Genomic DNA, 11873 nt, shown 5'->3' with positions numbered 1-11873 from the left:
CCACAGGCTGGGTGGACCGACATGGGCGGGGTTTCCATCAATCTCATTTGTCTCAAGTATTCAAGTACTGCTTTGGATATTTACTCGAGCTCTTTGTTTTGATACTTTCTTCAGGACAAATTATGTTCTTCCAAGAATGTCTCTTCAGGGATTCTAACTGGGGCTATTAACAATCACTAATGTCTATATACAGAATAATTCATCTGCAAGAAAAACTTTTTTTTTTTTTTGAAATGGAGTCTCACTCTGTCGCCCAGGCTGGAGTGCGGTGGCACGATCTCGGCTCACTGCAAGCTCCACCTCCTGGGTTCACACCATTCTCCTGCCTCAGCCTCCCCAAGTAGCTGGGACTACAGGCGCCCGCCACCATGCCCGGCTAATTTTTTTGTATTTTTAGTAGAGATGGGGTTTCACTGCATTAGCCAGGATGGTCTCGATCTCCTGACCTCGTGATCCACCCGCCTTGGCCTCCCAGAGTGCTGGGATTACAGGCAAATAAAAACTTTTTAAATCAATTTCTGGGTCAGAGTTGGGAAGTCAGTGAGTTGGATTTTATACTTATTTCCCTTACCAAAAATGATACAACAGTAAGGGGTTCCTAACTAAAACTCTATTAGTACTTTAGAATTTATACTAAATCTACTCTTGAATATTTCCCTAGGTCAAACATCTCTCAATACAAGAATGCTATTTTTTATACTATTAATAATGTTGAAGTGCATAAGATTTTATAATATACTAATATTTTACATGTATTTTCTCAAACTCCTGACCTCAGGTGATCCACCTGCCTCAGCCTCCCAAAGGGCTGGGATTACAGGCGTGAGCCACCATGCCTGGCCATATTTTACATGTGTTTCTACCGGGCAATTGGTGGGATCATTTCTTTTATCATTCATAGAAGTGTTTAGGACATTTTTTTCCTTTTTTCTTATTATCACCATTTGGGACAGGGGGTTCTCTGCTGTTGCTGCTGTTGTTGATTTTTTCTTCATATATATATATATACACACACACACACACACACACACACATATATATATTTTACTGGTGTGGAGATACAGTTGAGGTGCATAAAGAGAAGGACTGTGATGTGCAAGGCACACACTCCTGTACTCAGCTGAGTGCCGCAATACACAGAAGCCTGCAACAGCTGTCAGAAGCCCGTGGTGGCTGCACTGCTGCTCTAATCTACGCTTCCTTGCACCTGTGTTCTGAGCCCTTCACCAAGTGACTTGGCTGTGCCCAGGGTGAGAAGAGGTGAACACTCCTCTTCACCCCATTCACCGATCTGGGTGTGGCCGTGTGGCTTACTCTGGACTACAACAGACACCGGGAGCGCCTACAGACAGGCTTGCAGTTTGCTGGCGTCCTGCACTTTTGTCCTCTGCCATAAGCAGAACCAATCCAGGTGGGCACTTGTCCTGCAGCGAGGAGACACCTGCAGGACTCTAACCCACGTCCAGAGCAGAGCCTGGCCCGCCCCTGTGCAAAGTCATCAGCATTATCACGGCAAGAGTTCATGCAGGCTCTAACTCCCCCTCCAAAATATCTTCCACCCTTTCTGTTTCCTTATCATATCACAGTCCATACCAAAAATTACCATTAGCTTGCATATAAGAACTAAAACATAGATCATATTTTCTATGTTTAGTCAAAATACTTGCCTATGATGTGTATTGTTTCAAAGGCTGACAGTTTCTGTCCAGTCTTGGTTTTTTGGCAATATGAGCAACGGATGTCTGGGATGAAAACTCTGCCATATAGAATGTAGCCTACAGAGCACATATTCAGATTTATACCTCCTACATAGATTACTACATTCTGAATGGCATGAACTTTCCAATGAGTAAAAGTCACTCACTCACCTCTCTTCTCTATTCCCAGTCCTTGAAATAGTTGACTTCAAATGTTTTCGCCTAAGGTAAAGGATGATATATGCAAAGATTTTGTACAAACTCCAGGGAATTCCCGAGAAATACCACAAAGTCTGAATCTATGGAGACAAAGGAAAATTGTGCAATGAGTGGTGCTTTCCTTTCATACAGTGCAGCAGACAGGATCACATGGCCTCCAATGTGGGAAGGTGAACACGTCGGCCCTAGGCAAGCAGAGGGCCTTAGCATGCTGACTCTGCGGGCTCATCCTGAGGCTAGAGCAGCCATGTGGGCACTGGGACTGCAGTCCTTTCACCTGCCCGCCCCAGCCCCACCATCCCTTGCCTGGAGGTCATTTGGTCGCCCCCTTAGCGTCAAAGGCAGAAGCTATGAGAAAGAAGGATAGGGAAAGGGATGCAGGCCAGTTTTCAAATCCGGCAGGAGGAGCAAGGTCCCAGGGAACACGTGGTGGAAGGTGAGCATCCCGACCTAGGAAGGCATTGCCAAATGCAGGGAACACAGTCACACCAAAGCCTATGTCCATAACCATCATGGAAAGTAACTAGGCCTTCTGACGAGAAATACACAAGGGAAGGCCCATGCAACTAAAATACCACGATATTTGAGCAACAGAGCGAGAAAGAAGCCAACGCCATAATTTAAGAAGCTTAATATGGTGCTTGAATATTTGGGGTGAATAATTACTCAATATTTTAAAGTTTTCTTTGTATAAATATATTTTATTACCTTTCTTCCAGAAGTCACACTCACCAAAATCTATTCTTTTGCAATTATACCAATGAAATAGGAGCTATGGCCTCTGACCCTTTCCCGCTTTTGAGTCTAGGCCTTTAAGGAAACTACAACGTCATTATGAAGACTGGGAAGGAACAGCGTCATGGGCACCGCTCTGCTCTACATGAAGGAGCCTGACAGCATAAAGCTGCCAGATCCCGTGGAGAGACAAAGCTGCAGCCCCAGGCAGCAGGGAGCCCTGCAGGAAGCCGCCTCTGCAGGCTCACAGGAATGCCAGCTCCGGGTTTCCTTCCTTTGTTCACTGCTGCTTCCCAGGTGCCAGACGGAGCCTGGAACTCAGTGGCTGCTCAAAAGATATTATTGAATGAGTAAATGAATGGAATTGCACAGGAGTGAGGCCACAGTTTGCAGTTTAGCTGCCTGTCACGGTCGTCACCCAACCACCATTGCTGGAAATGTGCAGACAAGCTGTGCCTCTCCCTGTTTAAGGGAAATGTATTGAGATATCATTCACATACAGTGGCACGTGCTCAGGGAGCCCCCCGGGATGATAGAGCTCACCCATCACCCCACAGAGCATCTCTGCCCTGTCCAGGCAGGCCCTGGAGTACGCTCGGGTCTGGCTTCTCTGGTCAGAGGTGGTTTGAGTGAGTCTAGAGACTTCACAGAATCTGGGTCACAGAGCACGCACCCTTTCCCATCTGGTGTCTTCCACTCAGCATAGCGGTCCCGAGATCCAGCATGTGTCTGCTAGGATCAGCGGTTTGCTCCTTGGTGTTGCTGAGGAAAATTCGACTGCACGGAATACCACCGTCTATCCACATTGGATAGACACCAGATGAGTGCTTCTGCCTGTTGTGAATGAAGCTTCTATGAACAGTCTCATACTAGGTATGAAAGGAATATAAATCAAACACTAAACCAAACGGAAAAGTCAGGCTGGGAGCTGCCTCCCATTCTATTCCTAAATAAGATAGCTATAAAGATAAAAATGCTGTTCCTCCCTCACAATTTGCTCACAAGGAAATTCCTTGTGGAACAAGGACAGGCAGAACTCAAGTCATCCCTCTGCTCACATGAGACAAACGCGCATCTGATTGCTTCCTCCACCCTGTTGTGTCACTCAGCCAGACTAAGGCATACGTGACTATTCCGGTAAATTGTGCAGTCAGTGAAAGGCGAATCAGAAACTTAAAAGAATGCAGCCATTTGTCTCTTATCTACCTATCCTCTGGAAGCCCCCTCCCTGCATTCACTTGTCCCGTCTTTCTGGATAGAACCAATGTACATCATACGTATAATGACTGATGTCTCATGTCTCCCTACAATGTATAAAACCAAGCTGTTTCCTGATCACCATCATCAGGACCTGTGGAGGCTGTGTCACGGCGTGTCCTCAACCTCAGTAAAATAAACTTTCTAAATTTATTGAGACTGTCTCAGATACTTTTTGGTTTACAAAGGTGTTTGTGGACATGTATATGCATTTCTCATAGATAAGTACCTAGAAGTTGAATTGCTTAGACATATGAGATGCATGTTTAACTTTTTGAGAAACTCCCAAACATATTTCCAAACTATACCATTTTACACTCTGTCAGCAGAATTTAAAAGTTTCCACCGAACCACATCCTTGTCAACGTTTGGTATTGTCAATATGTTTAAGTTATCTAGTGAATGTGTAGAGACATCTCATTTTGGTTTTAATTTGCATTTTCCTAATGATAAATAATACTGACAAATTTTTTCTTTCATATTGTCATATATGTGTCTTCTTTCTTAAGGTGCCTAGTCAAATATTTTGCTCATTTTTTGATTGCTTTTTATTATAAATTGTAGTTTTTAAAATATTATCTTGACACGTCCTTTGGCTAATATTGTACATATTTTCCCCCATTCTGTGGTCTACTTATTGTTTCCTAATGCTGTCTTTTGAAGAGCAAAATATTTTTTTCCCCTTTATGGAGACAAGATGGTTAACTTAGCTATTCCAAAATATTTTTAAAATTCTAGTTTCTTTTAAAACAACAACAGCAAACTGCATGGATTTGTTCCACATCTTTGAAAGAAAAACATTATTTTATTTATTTCTCAGTGGAAGATAAGTCAGTAAGACTCCACTTAGGCAGGTTTTGTTTTCGTTTCGTCATGCCTCTGCAATGCTCGGAGTCACCCACGCCTTACTCACTGCGGCTGGAACCAGCCCAGCCTCCTCACTCCTCCCACAGCCTCTGGCGCGGGGCGCTCCACGCTTGAAAGCAACGTTTGCGGTGTTTCAGTGGAAACGTTCGTGTTTTCTTGGTGACTGGTGAACGGCTGTAGATTACAGACACGCGGTCCTTTGTATGTAACAGAAGGCTCTGAGTGTTTCTGTGAAGATCACCCTGTGAAGAAACGGCAGCCGTGAGGGCAGCTGAGGCGGGACGCAGCCCTGGACGTGGGGTCAAAGAGGAGCTGTGCGTGGGGTCAAAGAGGAGCTGTGCGTGGGGTCAGAGAGGAGCTGAGTTCAGGACAGGCATGGCGGCCGCAGGAGGAGGGCATGGCGGAGTCCAGGAGGGGCAAACTGGGCAAAGCCAGGGCTGGAGAGGGGAGAGCCAGGATCAGTGCCACGTCCCACAGGGATGGCACAGAAGCCTGAGAGGCCACGGTCAAATGTGGAAATTGGCTTTGCCAAATCTTGCATTTCAGAGAGAAAAGGCAATATGGCATTAATGCTTGCCTTGTTTAATTTTTATAATTTTCCCTTTCTTCCTGCCAATAGCTTGCTTTGTTATCCAGAGGGTAGCTACGGTTTTAGCTCACAGTGATGTCAACTTGAAGCTTCTCTCCACAAGCAGCTGTGACCTCAGCTGCAGTGCGGTCAGCCCTCCCGGCCTCCTTCCCCAGCCTCCCTGGTCTCCCAGTCACAACGCTTGGTGCTGGCTTCAGAGTGGCTGCAAGGGTACGGCCCCCAAGGCCTAGGGCTGATCAGCGTGAACAGTACCCAGCACACTTGCTTCAGAAAGTAAGAAGAAATAGGACACAAGCTACTTGTTCTCATGACTATAGCACAAGCTATGAAACAAAGCATCTTCCTCCAGAACAGGGCAAGTTGGATGGATAGTGATCTGGACAAAAATTTCCTGTAGATTTTGTAACTGGGGTTCAGTGAGTACTGGGCTCCCCAGAGCATACATGTGGAGACAGTTAAGTTGATCCAATTTTCCAAGACTTAGAGAAGATGTATTTATATTAGGAATATAAACTTGCTATTAATGCAACTTCAAAATGTCCAGGGCATCTGTTAGAAAAAAAAAAAAAAAGAGTAAGTCTAGGGCTGGTTCGTGCTGTTGCTATATGGAGGGGATCCACGTCCAAGCCTGCTGCTCACATGCTGGGACACATTGCCTCGGCCTCCATCTCCGGGAGTCCCATGCTTTCTCTCCTGGGTTGACCCACTATTCCTTTTGAAGTCCTCATGTTAGTGACAGTTCAGTTTTCTCTTCAACTTCAAAATTGCAGACAACCTAATTTCTACTGCCTAGTCAAACTTGTTTCATTTATCTTCCATGTTAACTTCATTTAAATTAAATTTTTAACCTTCTGGAATTTTTGGCCTCTTATGTGACAAAAATAGGCATTAAATTATATCATTTCTTAAATTTTCTGTTGAAAAGTCCAAATAAATTACTGAATATGATACAGATTAATAAGAATTTGGGCTCATTAAATGTAAGATAAATTTCATAGCTTAAGGTAATTTCACACCCCAAGGGACTTATAACCTAAACACAAAGCAGATAACCAACATTAACTGTCAGCTGTCCACTGAAGAACTATCTCAGACAAAAAATAAAATTTGGATTAGCTCTCCATGGTGCACGATACTTTTATGAACCATCTCTTTTGGGTTGGCAGCTGCAGTGTGTTCTGAGAGTATGTTAATGCTACAATAACAGTAAGAATAAAATTAAGTTGGGAACATACAGAAAAAAAGAAATTGATTACATTATTCCTAATGACGACTTGAATCAAAGTTGGCACTAATACATTTTTGTCAGAAAGGAGAAAAGAAATGAGAGAAAAAAATATAGAAGAGCGGGCAGAATACCTTTTTGGAAAAACATATTTGTGTGAGCCATATGAAACTGCCATTCAAAACCATTTGCATGTTGGTCATTGTGTATGGCTCAGTCTAGTCTTATCACCATGGAGATATCTGCTAGATATCTGAGAAAGATTTCTTGGTGGTCCTGTCAAATGGTGAGTTGGTGCTGCCACCTGGTTCCTCCAGGCTGCTTGACCTGTAGGTGGGTACATGACTCACACAGGTTATCTTTTTCTCCATTAAGCAGCCAAGCATTTGCTAAACAGTGATAACAGCACCTTTACTCTGAAAACACCCAGGCGTCCTCCTCCAATAAGTCTGAAATACACACAGTTTTCTTTAAGCTAAGGAAAAAGAATGAGCTCCCACATCTGCAAAGAATGCCTTTAAACAGAATGTCAAAAACGAACAGAAATTGTTTATTCCAGCATGTTCAGACCACCCCCTCGGTGGCCAGACTTGGGACCACGATCACATTCTTGCTTTGTTGTCTAAAGAACATGGACTTGCCAAAGTTGTGCAAGCCCCATGACATGTGCCACATGATATGAATCATCTTATCATGCAAGCACCAGAAGGAGTCTTCATAGCCTGTAGTTACGGAGACAGCAGGCTAGACAGAGCCGGGGCTCATCCTTCCTCCCCTGCACATTCCTTACGGGGCTGCCGGGGCCGCAGGTAGACAGCGCCTGTCCACAGGTGTGTGCGCAGCCGTGGGCTTCTCACCAGCCTGCGTCCACTCGGTGAAGTAGGACTACCACAGACCACAGAAAGCTGTCCTGGGGCATGGGTGAGCGAAGACTGCGGGTTCTGGTAGCAGGTGACCTGGCCTAGTGTCTGAACCTGCACTTTCCTCAAGACGTGAGCTCCCTGGCCTGCAGCTGAGCGCTCCTGGCCACCATGGTTGCACTGTCCTGTGTGAGGTGCAGCTGGAAAGCCTGGCTCAGTCCTCGTCACACAGACCTTGGAAAAGGCCAGGGCCTCTCAGCCTGATCAAGTCAACAGATCTTGCATGGGAAAAGCAAGCCTTTAAATGGATTTTCCAACACAGAATGTCATGGCTTCCCTCTGTGGCACAGCTCTTGGCAAGTATTTGGAAAGTGAGGCTAAGAATAACAACAATGCCTGTCAAACACACAGGTCTATTAGAAAAATGAGATGATGAAGTGGAATCAAGTGAAAACTAAAAAGCTCTACATAAATATGTTATTTTTATTACTACCTTTTGATGAAGGCAGAGCAACCAACCAGTTTTACGTTACAACACGTTGTTCACTACTTCAGAACATTTCATTATGGATAGAAAAGTACAGATAAAAAATAAACATGATACCTCTCACCATTCGAAAGGCAGATCTCTGAGGCATCCACTCACAGCACCACCTACTCCTCCTCTGAGCGGTATGGCGAGTACTGCTCATTGGAACCAGGCAGGGGAAGCCTCTTGAGTCCACAGCGGCCAAGTCCTTGACCCCAGGCTAGAGGTTACACCAGAATCCTGCCGTCCATGCCCCACTGGCTTTGTTCTCTGCTTTCCTGGCTGCTGTCTTCCTAGAAAGTCTTCGTGGGCAGAGGACTTATCCTGCTATTCTTGTACTGCAACCTGACACAACTCTCTTCCTAGCAGTGGCTTTGCCAAGTTTGTTTTGTCCTGAGTCTTCCTCTGATAGAGGTCTCTAATAGATTTAGTATTTTACATATTAGAGTTTTCTTCTTTGACATCTATTCAGCAATTATTATTTACATTAAATAATTTAAATTTCTTTTTCTTAGAGTCACATTTGACATAACTGGAGTATGATTTACTTTGGAAAAATTTATATAAAAACCACAGCAATATGTGTCAGAAACAATATATGTCAAAATTTTAAATGATTTACTGAAATTAAGAATATTAAATAAGACTGGCTTTCTTGCCCTACATCTGCTTTATTTATCTATTTTTAACTAGTTTTAAATAAATTTCATTTTAACAAAGGGGAAACAATATATTTTTAAATGTTTGGGTAACTCTAAGTATTGGAAAAATAAAAATGAGTTATTTTAAAATTTTGCTTCTCAAAAATGTTACAAGAAAAGAAAAATGCATGCACATTTATGGTCAATGTGTGAAAGTTCCAATAAGGATCCCAGGAAGTCAACACAGCACACTGCATCTCTTGTGAAAATAGAGACAAGTGGTGGCCGGTGAAGCTCTGGGGGGGATGAAAGCCCCCAGCTCCCTGGCTTCACAGATAAAAGAGACCACTCTAGATCAGGGCATTCCTGGCTGGTCCCAGGGGTCCTCACATGGGGCATCACAGGCTGCTGAGGTTTTCTGGAATCTTGAATTGACTTGGAAGCAACCTCACTCTTCTAGGATCCTATAACCATGGGGTCCTGGGATCTTAGGAGTCCAATATATGCAGATTTAATTCCCAGGACAGCTATTTATCGCTGATGAACATGTCCAGGCAGCCTGTGGAGCCCTGCCTCGGTTGTTCAATCATCAACTGTGGGAGGAGGGCCCAGAAGCCATGTTGTGCACAGAGACAAAGGTCCTGGGACAGAGACCATGCTCACCACGCAGAACCCATGGGCGGAGGCCACACTCACCACACAGAACCCATGGGCAGAGCCCACACTCACCACACAGAACCCACGGACAGAGCCCACACTCACCACACAGAACCCACAGACAGAGCCCATGCTCACCATGCAGAACCCACAGGCAGAGGCCACGCTTACCACACAGAACTCACGGTCAGAGGCCACGCTCATTATGCAGAACCCACAGACAGAGGCCACACTCACCAAGCAGAACCCACCATCAGAGACCATGCTCACCATGCGGAATCCACAGGCAGAGGCCACACTCACCAAGCAGAACCCACAGTCAGAGGCCATGCTCACCATGCGGAATCCACAGGGAGAGGCCACACTCATCATGCGGAATCCACAGAGAGAGGCCACACTCATCATGCGGAACCCACAGACAGAGGCCACACTCACCAAGCAGAATCCACAGTCAGAGGCCATGCTCACCATGCGGAATCCACAGGGAGAGGCCACACTCACCAAGCAGAATCCACAGTCAGAGGCCATGCTCACCATGCAGAACCCACGAGCAGAGGCCACGTTCACCACACAGAACCCACAGGAAGAGGCCACGCTCACCACGCAGAACCCATGGGAAGAGGCCACACTCACTACGCAGAGCCATGGGCAGAGGCCACGTTCACCCACAGAACCCATGGGCAGAGGCCACACTCACCATGTGGAGCCATGGGCTGACTAATCAGAAGACCACAGCCAGTTAGGACTGTTTACTCCTTTATTTTCACTGCCCAAAAGAAATTCTCTCTTTTTTCTTCTAACTCTAATTATCAAACAAATACTGTATTATGTTTTATTGAAGGATATTCTGTTTCAACTTTATCAAATTCTATGCAGGAGTACTGGACGCCACTTCCATTTTCCCAATGAGGAGGATCCCTTTTAAGGAGCAGAAAGACGTAAAACTATGACATGGCACACACAGGGGGAAGGAGCTTGCATAAAGGGGAAATCTGAAGCAAGTCTCAAAGTATGAAAAACAGTTGCTGCTTCTGGCCTGGTGATGGATGAACCACTACTTCTTGTTTTTAAGTTGTTCCTAGTAGCATTCCTGGGCCCAGCTCACAGGTCAGTGATTACTCAGCTAGAAAGAGCTGGAGTTTACCATCCAAGGTAGCTGTGGCGAGCTGTAATTGAAAATAAAATACCGTGTAATTCCAGTTGCCTTTTATTAATTGATAACTCTATAAGAAAATAAGCCAAAAGTGTGTTATTTTCCTTACTTGTAATGTTCTGGAACATCAAGTAAAATACATTAACATAGTAGAATCTATATATACAACAGATATTATGCTGACACTTAATTAATTCAAACTACATTTCACTGCTGTTTTAATAATTTTAGGTGCCCTTGTCAGAGCCGATCCGTCTATTGTGCACAAAAGGGCATGGAACATCCTGGTTGGCACCCACATGCCTCCTTCCAGGCAGAGCTGAGACGCAGGCTGCAGGAGAGCACTCCTGATGGAGGAGGAGGAGGAGGTGCCAGGAATCCACCCCACCCAGATAGCAACCGTACTGGCAAACTTGGATGTACGCACTTCCAGTACTTTTAATTTATGGAGTCTGTTGAAGGCTCACAACTTCCAGAGGAAGACTTGAACTATAAACTTGGTTAATTTTTGTCAACTTCAGATTCTGGCACATTAGCAGCTCCCCCTCCCTGACCCCTACCCCCAGGCACACCTTTCAAAAGCGATCTGCACAGGGCCTGCAGAACCCAGGATGGGCAGAAAGCACCCATCCTCCAAATATCAGGGATCTCTGCTCTGATCAGCGATGGATGCTTCTTCTTATAGAGGGTGCAAATAGGAGGGCAGCCATTGTTACCCTTCCCACATGGCTACAAGCCTCTTTCCTCCAGGAGAAGCAACTTCCAGGGCATTGAAGGAGTCGGCGCCCTTGATCCTTCCTTCAATTTTCTCTCTTCCCCTTATAGGAGCCAGACAGTAAAAAATGAGACATTCAAAAACAACTATGTACTTGGGAAAAATTAGAAAGTAACTGTAGAGGCCAAGGTGGGTGGATCACTTGAGGTCAGGAGTTCGAGACCAGCCTGACTAATGTGGTGAAACCCCATCTCTACTAAAAACACAAAAATTAGCTGTGTCTTGTGGCAGGCACCTGTAATCCCAGCTGCTTAGGAGGCTAAGGCATGAGAGTCACGTGAACCCAGGAGGTGGAGGTTGCAGTGAGCCAAGATCATGCCACTGCATTTTAGCCTGGGTGACAGAGTGAGACCCTGTCTCAAAAAGAAAAAAAAAAGAAAAACAAAAGAAAAGAAAACAAAAGAAAGTGACTGTGCATGCCACAGGAAAGGCTCAAAAAAAGAACTAAGAAGATGTGAAGTTTACAGCTGAGGCTGGTCCTTGGCACAGAGTCAAGCTGCAAAAATCAAAATAAACAGAAACAATAAACAGAACAATGACAAAAAAATGAAACCCAGGGAAAGGGGGAGAACTTTACTTCAGAATTACCACAATACTAGATTCAATTGTCAAGTTTTCAATAAAAGATAGCAAGGCATTCAAAGAAATAGCAAAGTATGGCCTATTCAA

General features: G+C 44.8%; 1 protein-coding gene across 1 annotated transcript in view; it reads right to left on the bottom strand.

Annotated features, from left to right (window-relative positions):
• Positions 1 to 10019: 10019 nt before the first annotated feature.
• Positions 10020 to 11873, bottom strand: part of WDR27 (WD repeat domain 27) — a 243624-nt gene continuing 241770 nt past the window's right edge. Inside the window, exon 23 of the mRNA XM_025384452.1 lies at positions 10020 to 10442. Within this exon, the coding sequence (XP_025240237.1) occupies positions 10392 to 10442 (51 nt within the window). The 3' untranslated portion in view covers positions 10020 to 10391. The remainder of the gene's footprint in view (positions 10443 to 11873) is intronic.

Source organism: Theropithecus gelada, chromosome 4, assembly GCF_003255815.1.
Source record: "Theropithecus gelada isolate Dixy chromosome 4, Tgel_1.0, whole genome shotgun sequence".
Lineage (NCBI taxonomy): Eukaryota > Metazoa > Chordata > Mammalia > Primates > Cercopithecidae > Theropithecus > Theropithecus gelada.
Note: the sequence above shows the minus strand (reverse complement) of the source record. Positions and strands in the feature narration are given on the sequence as shown.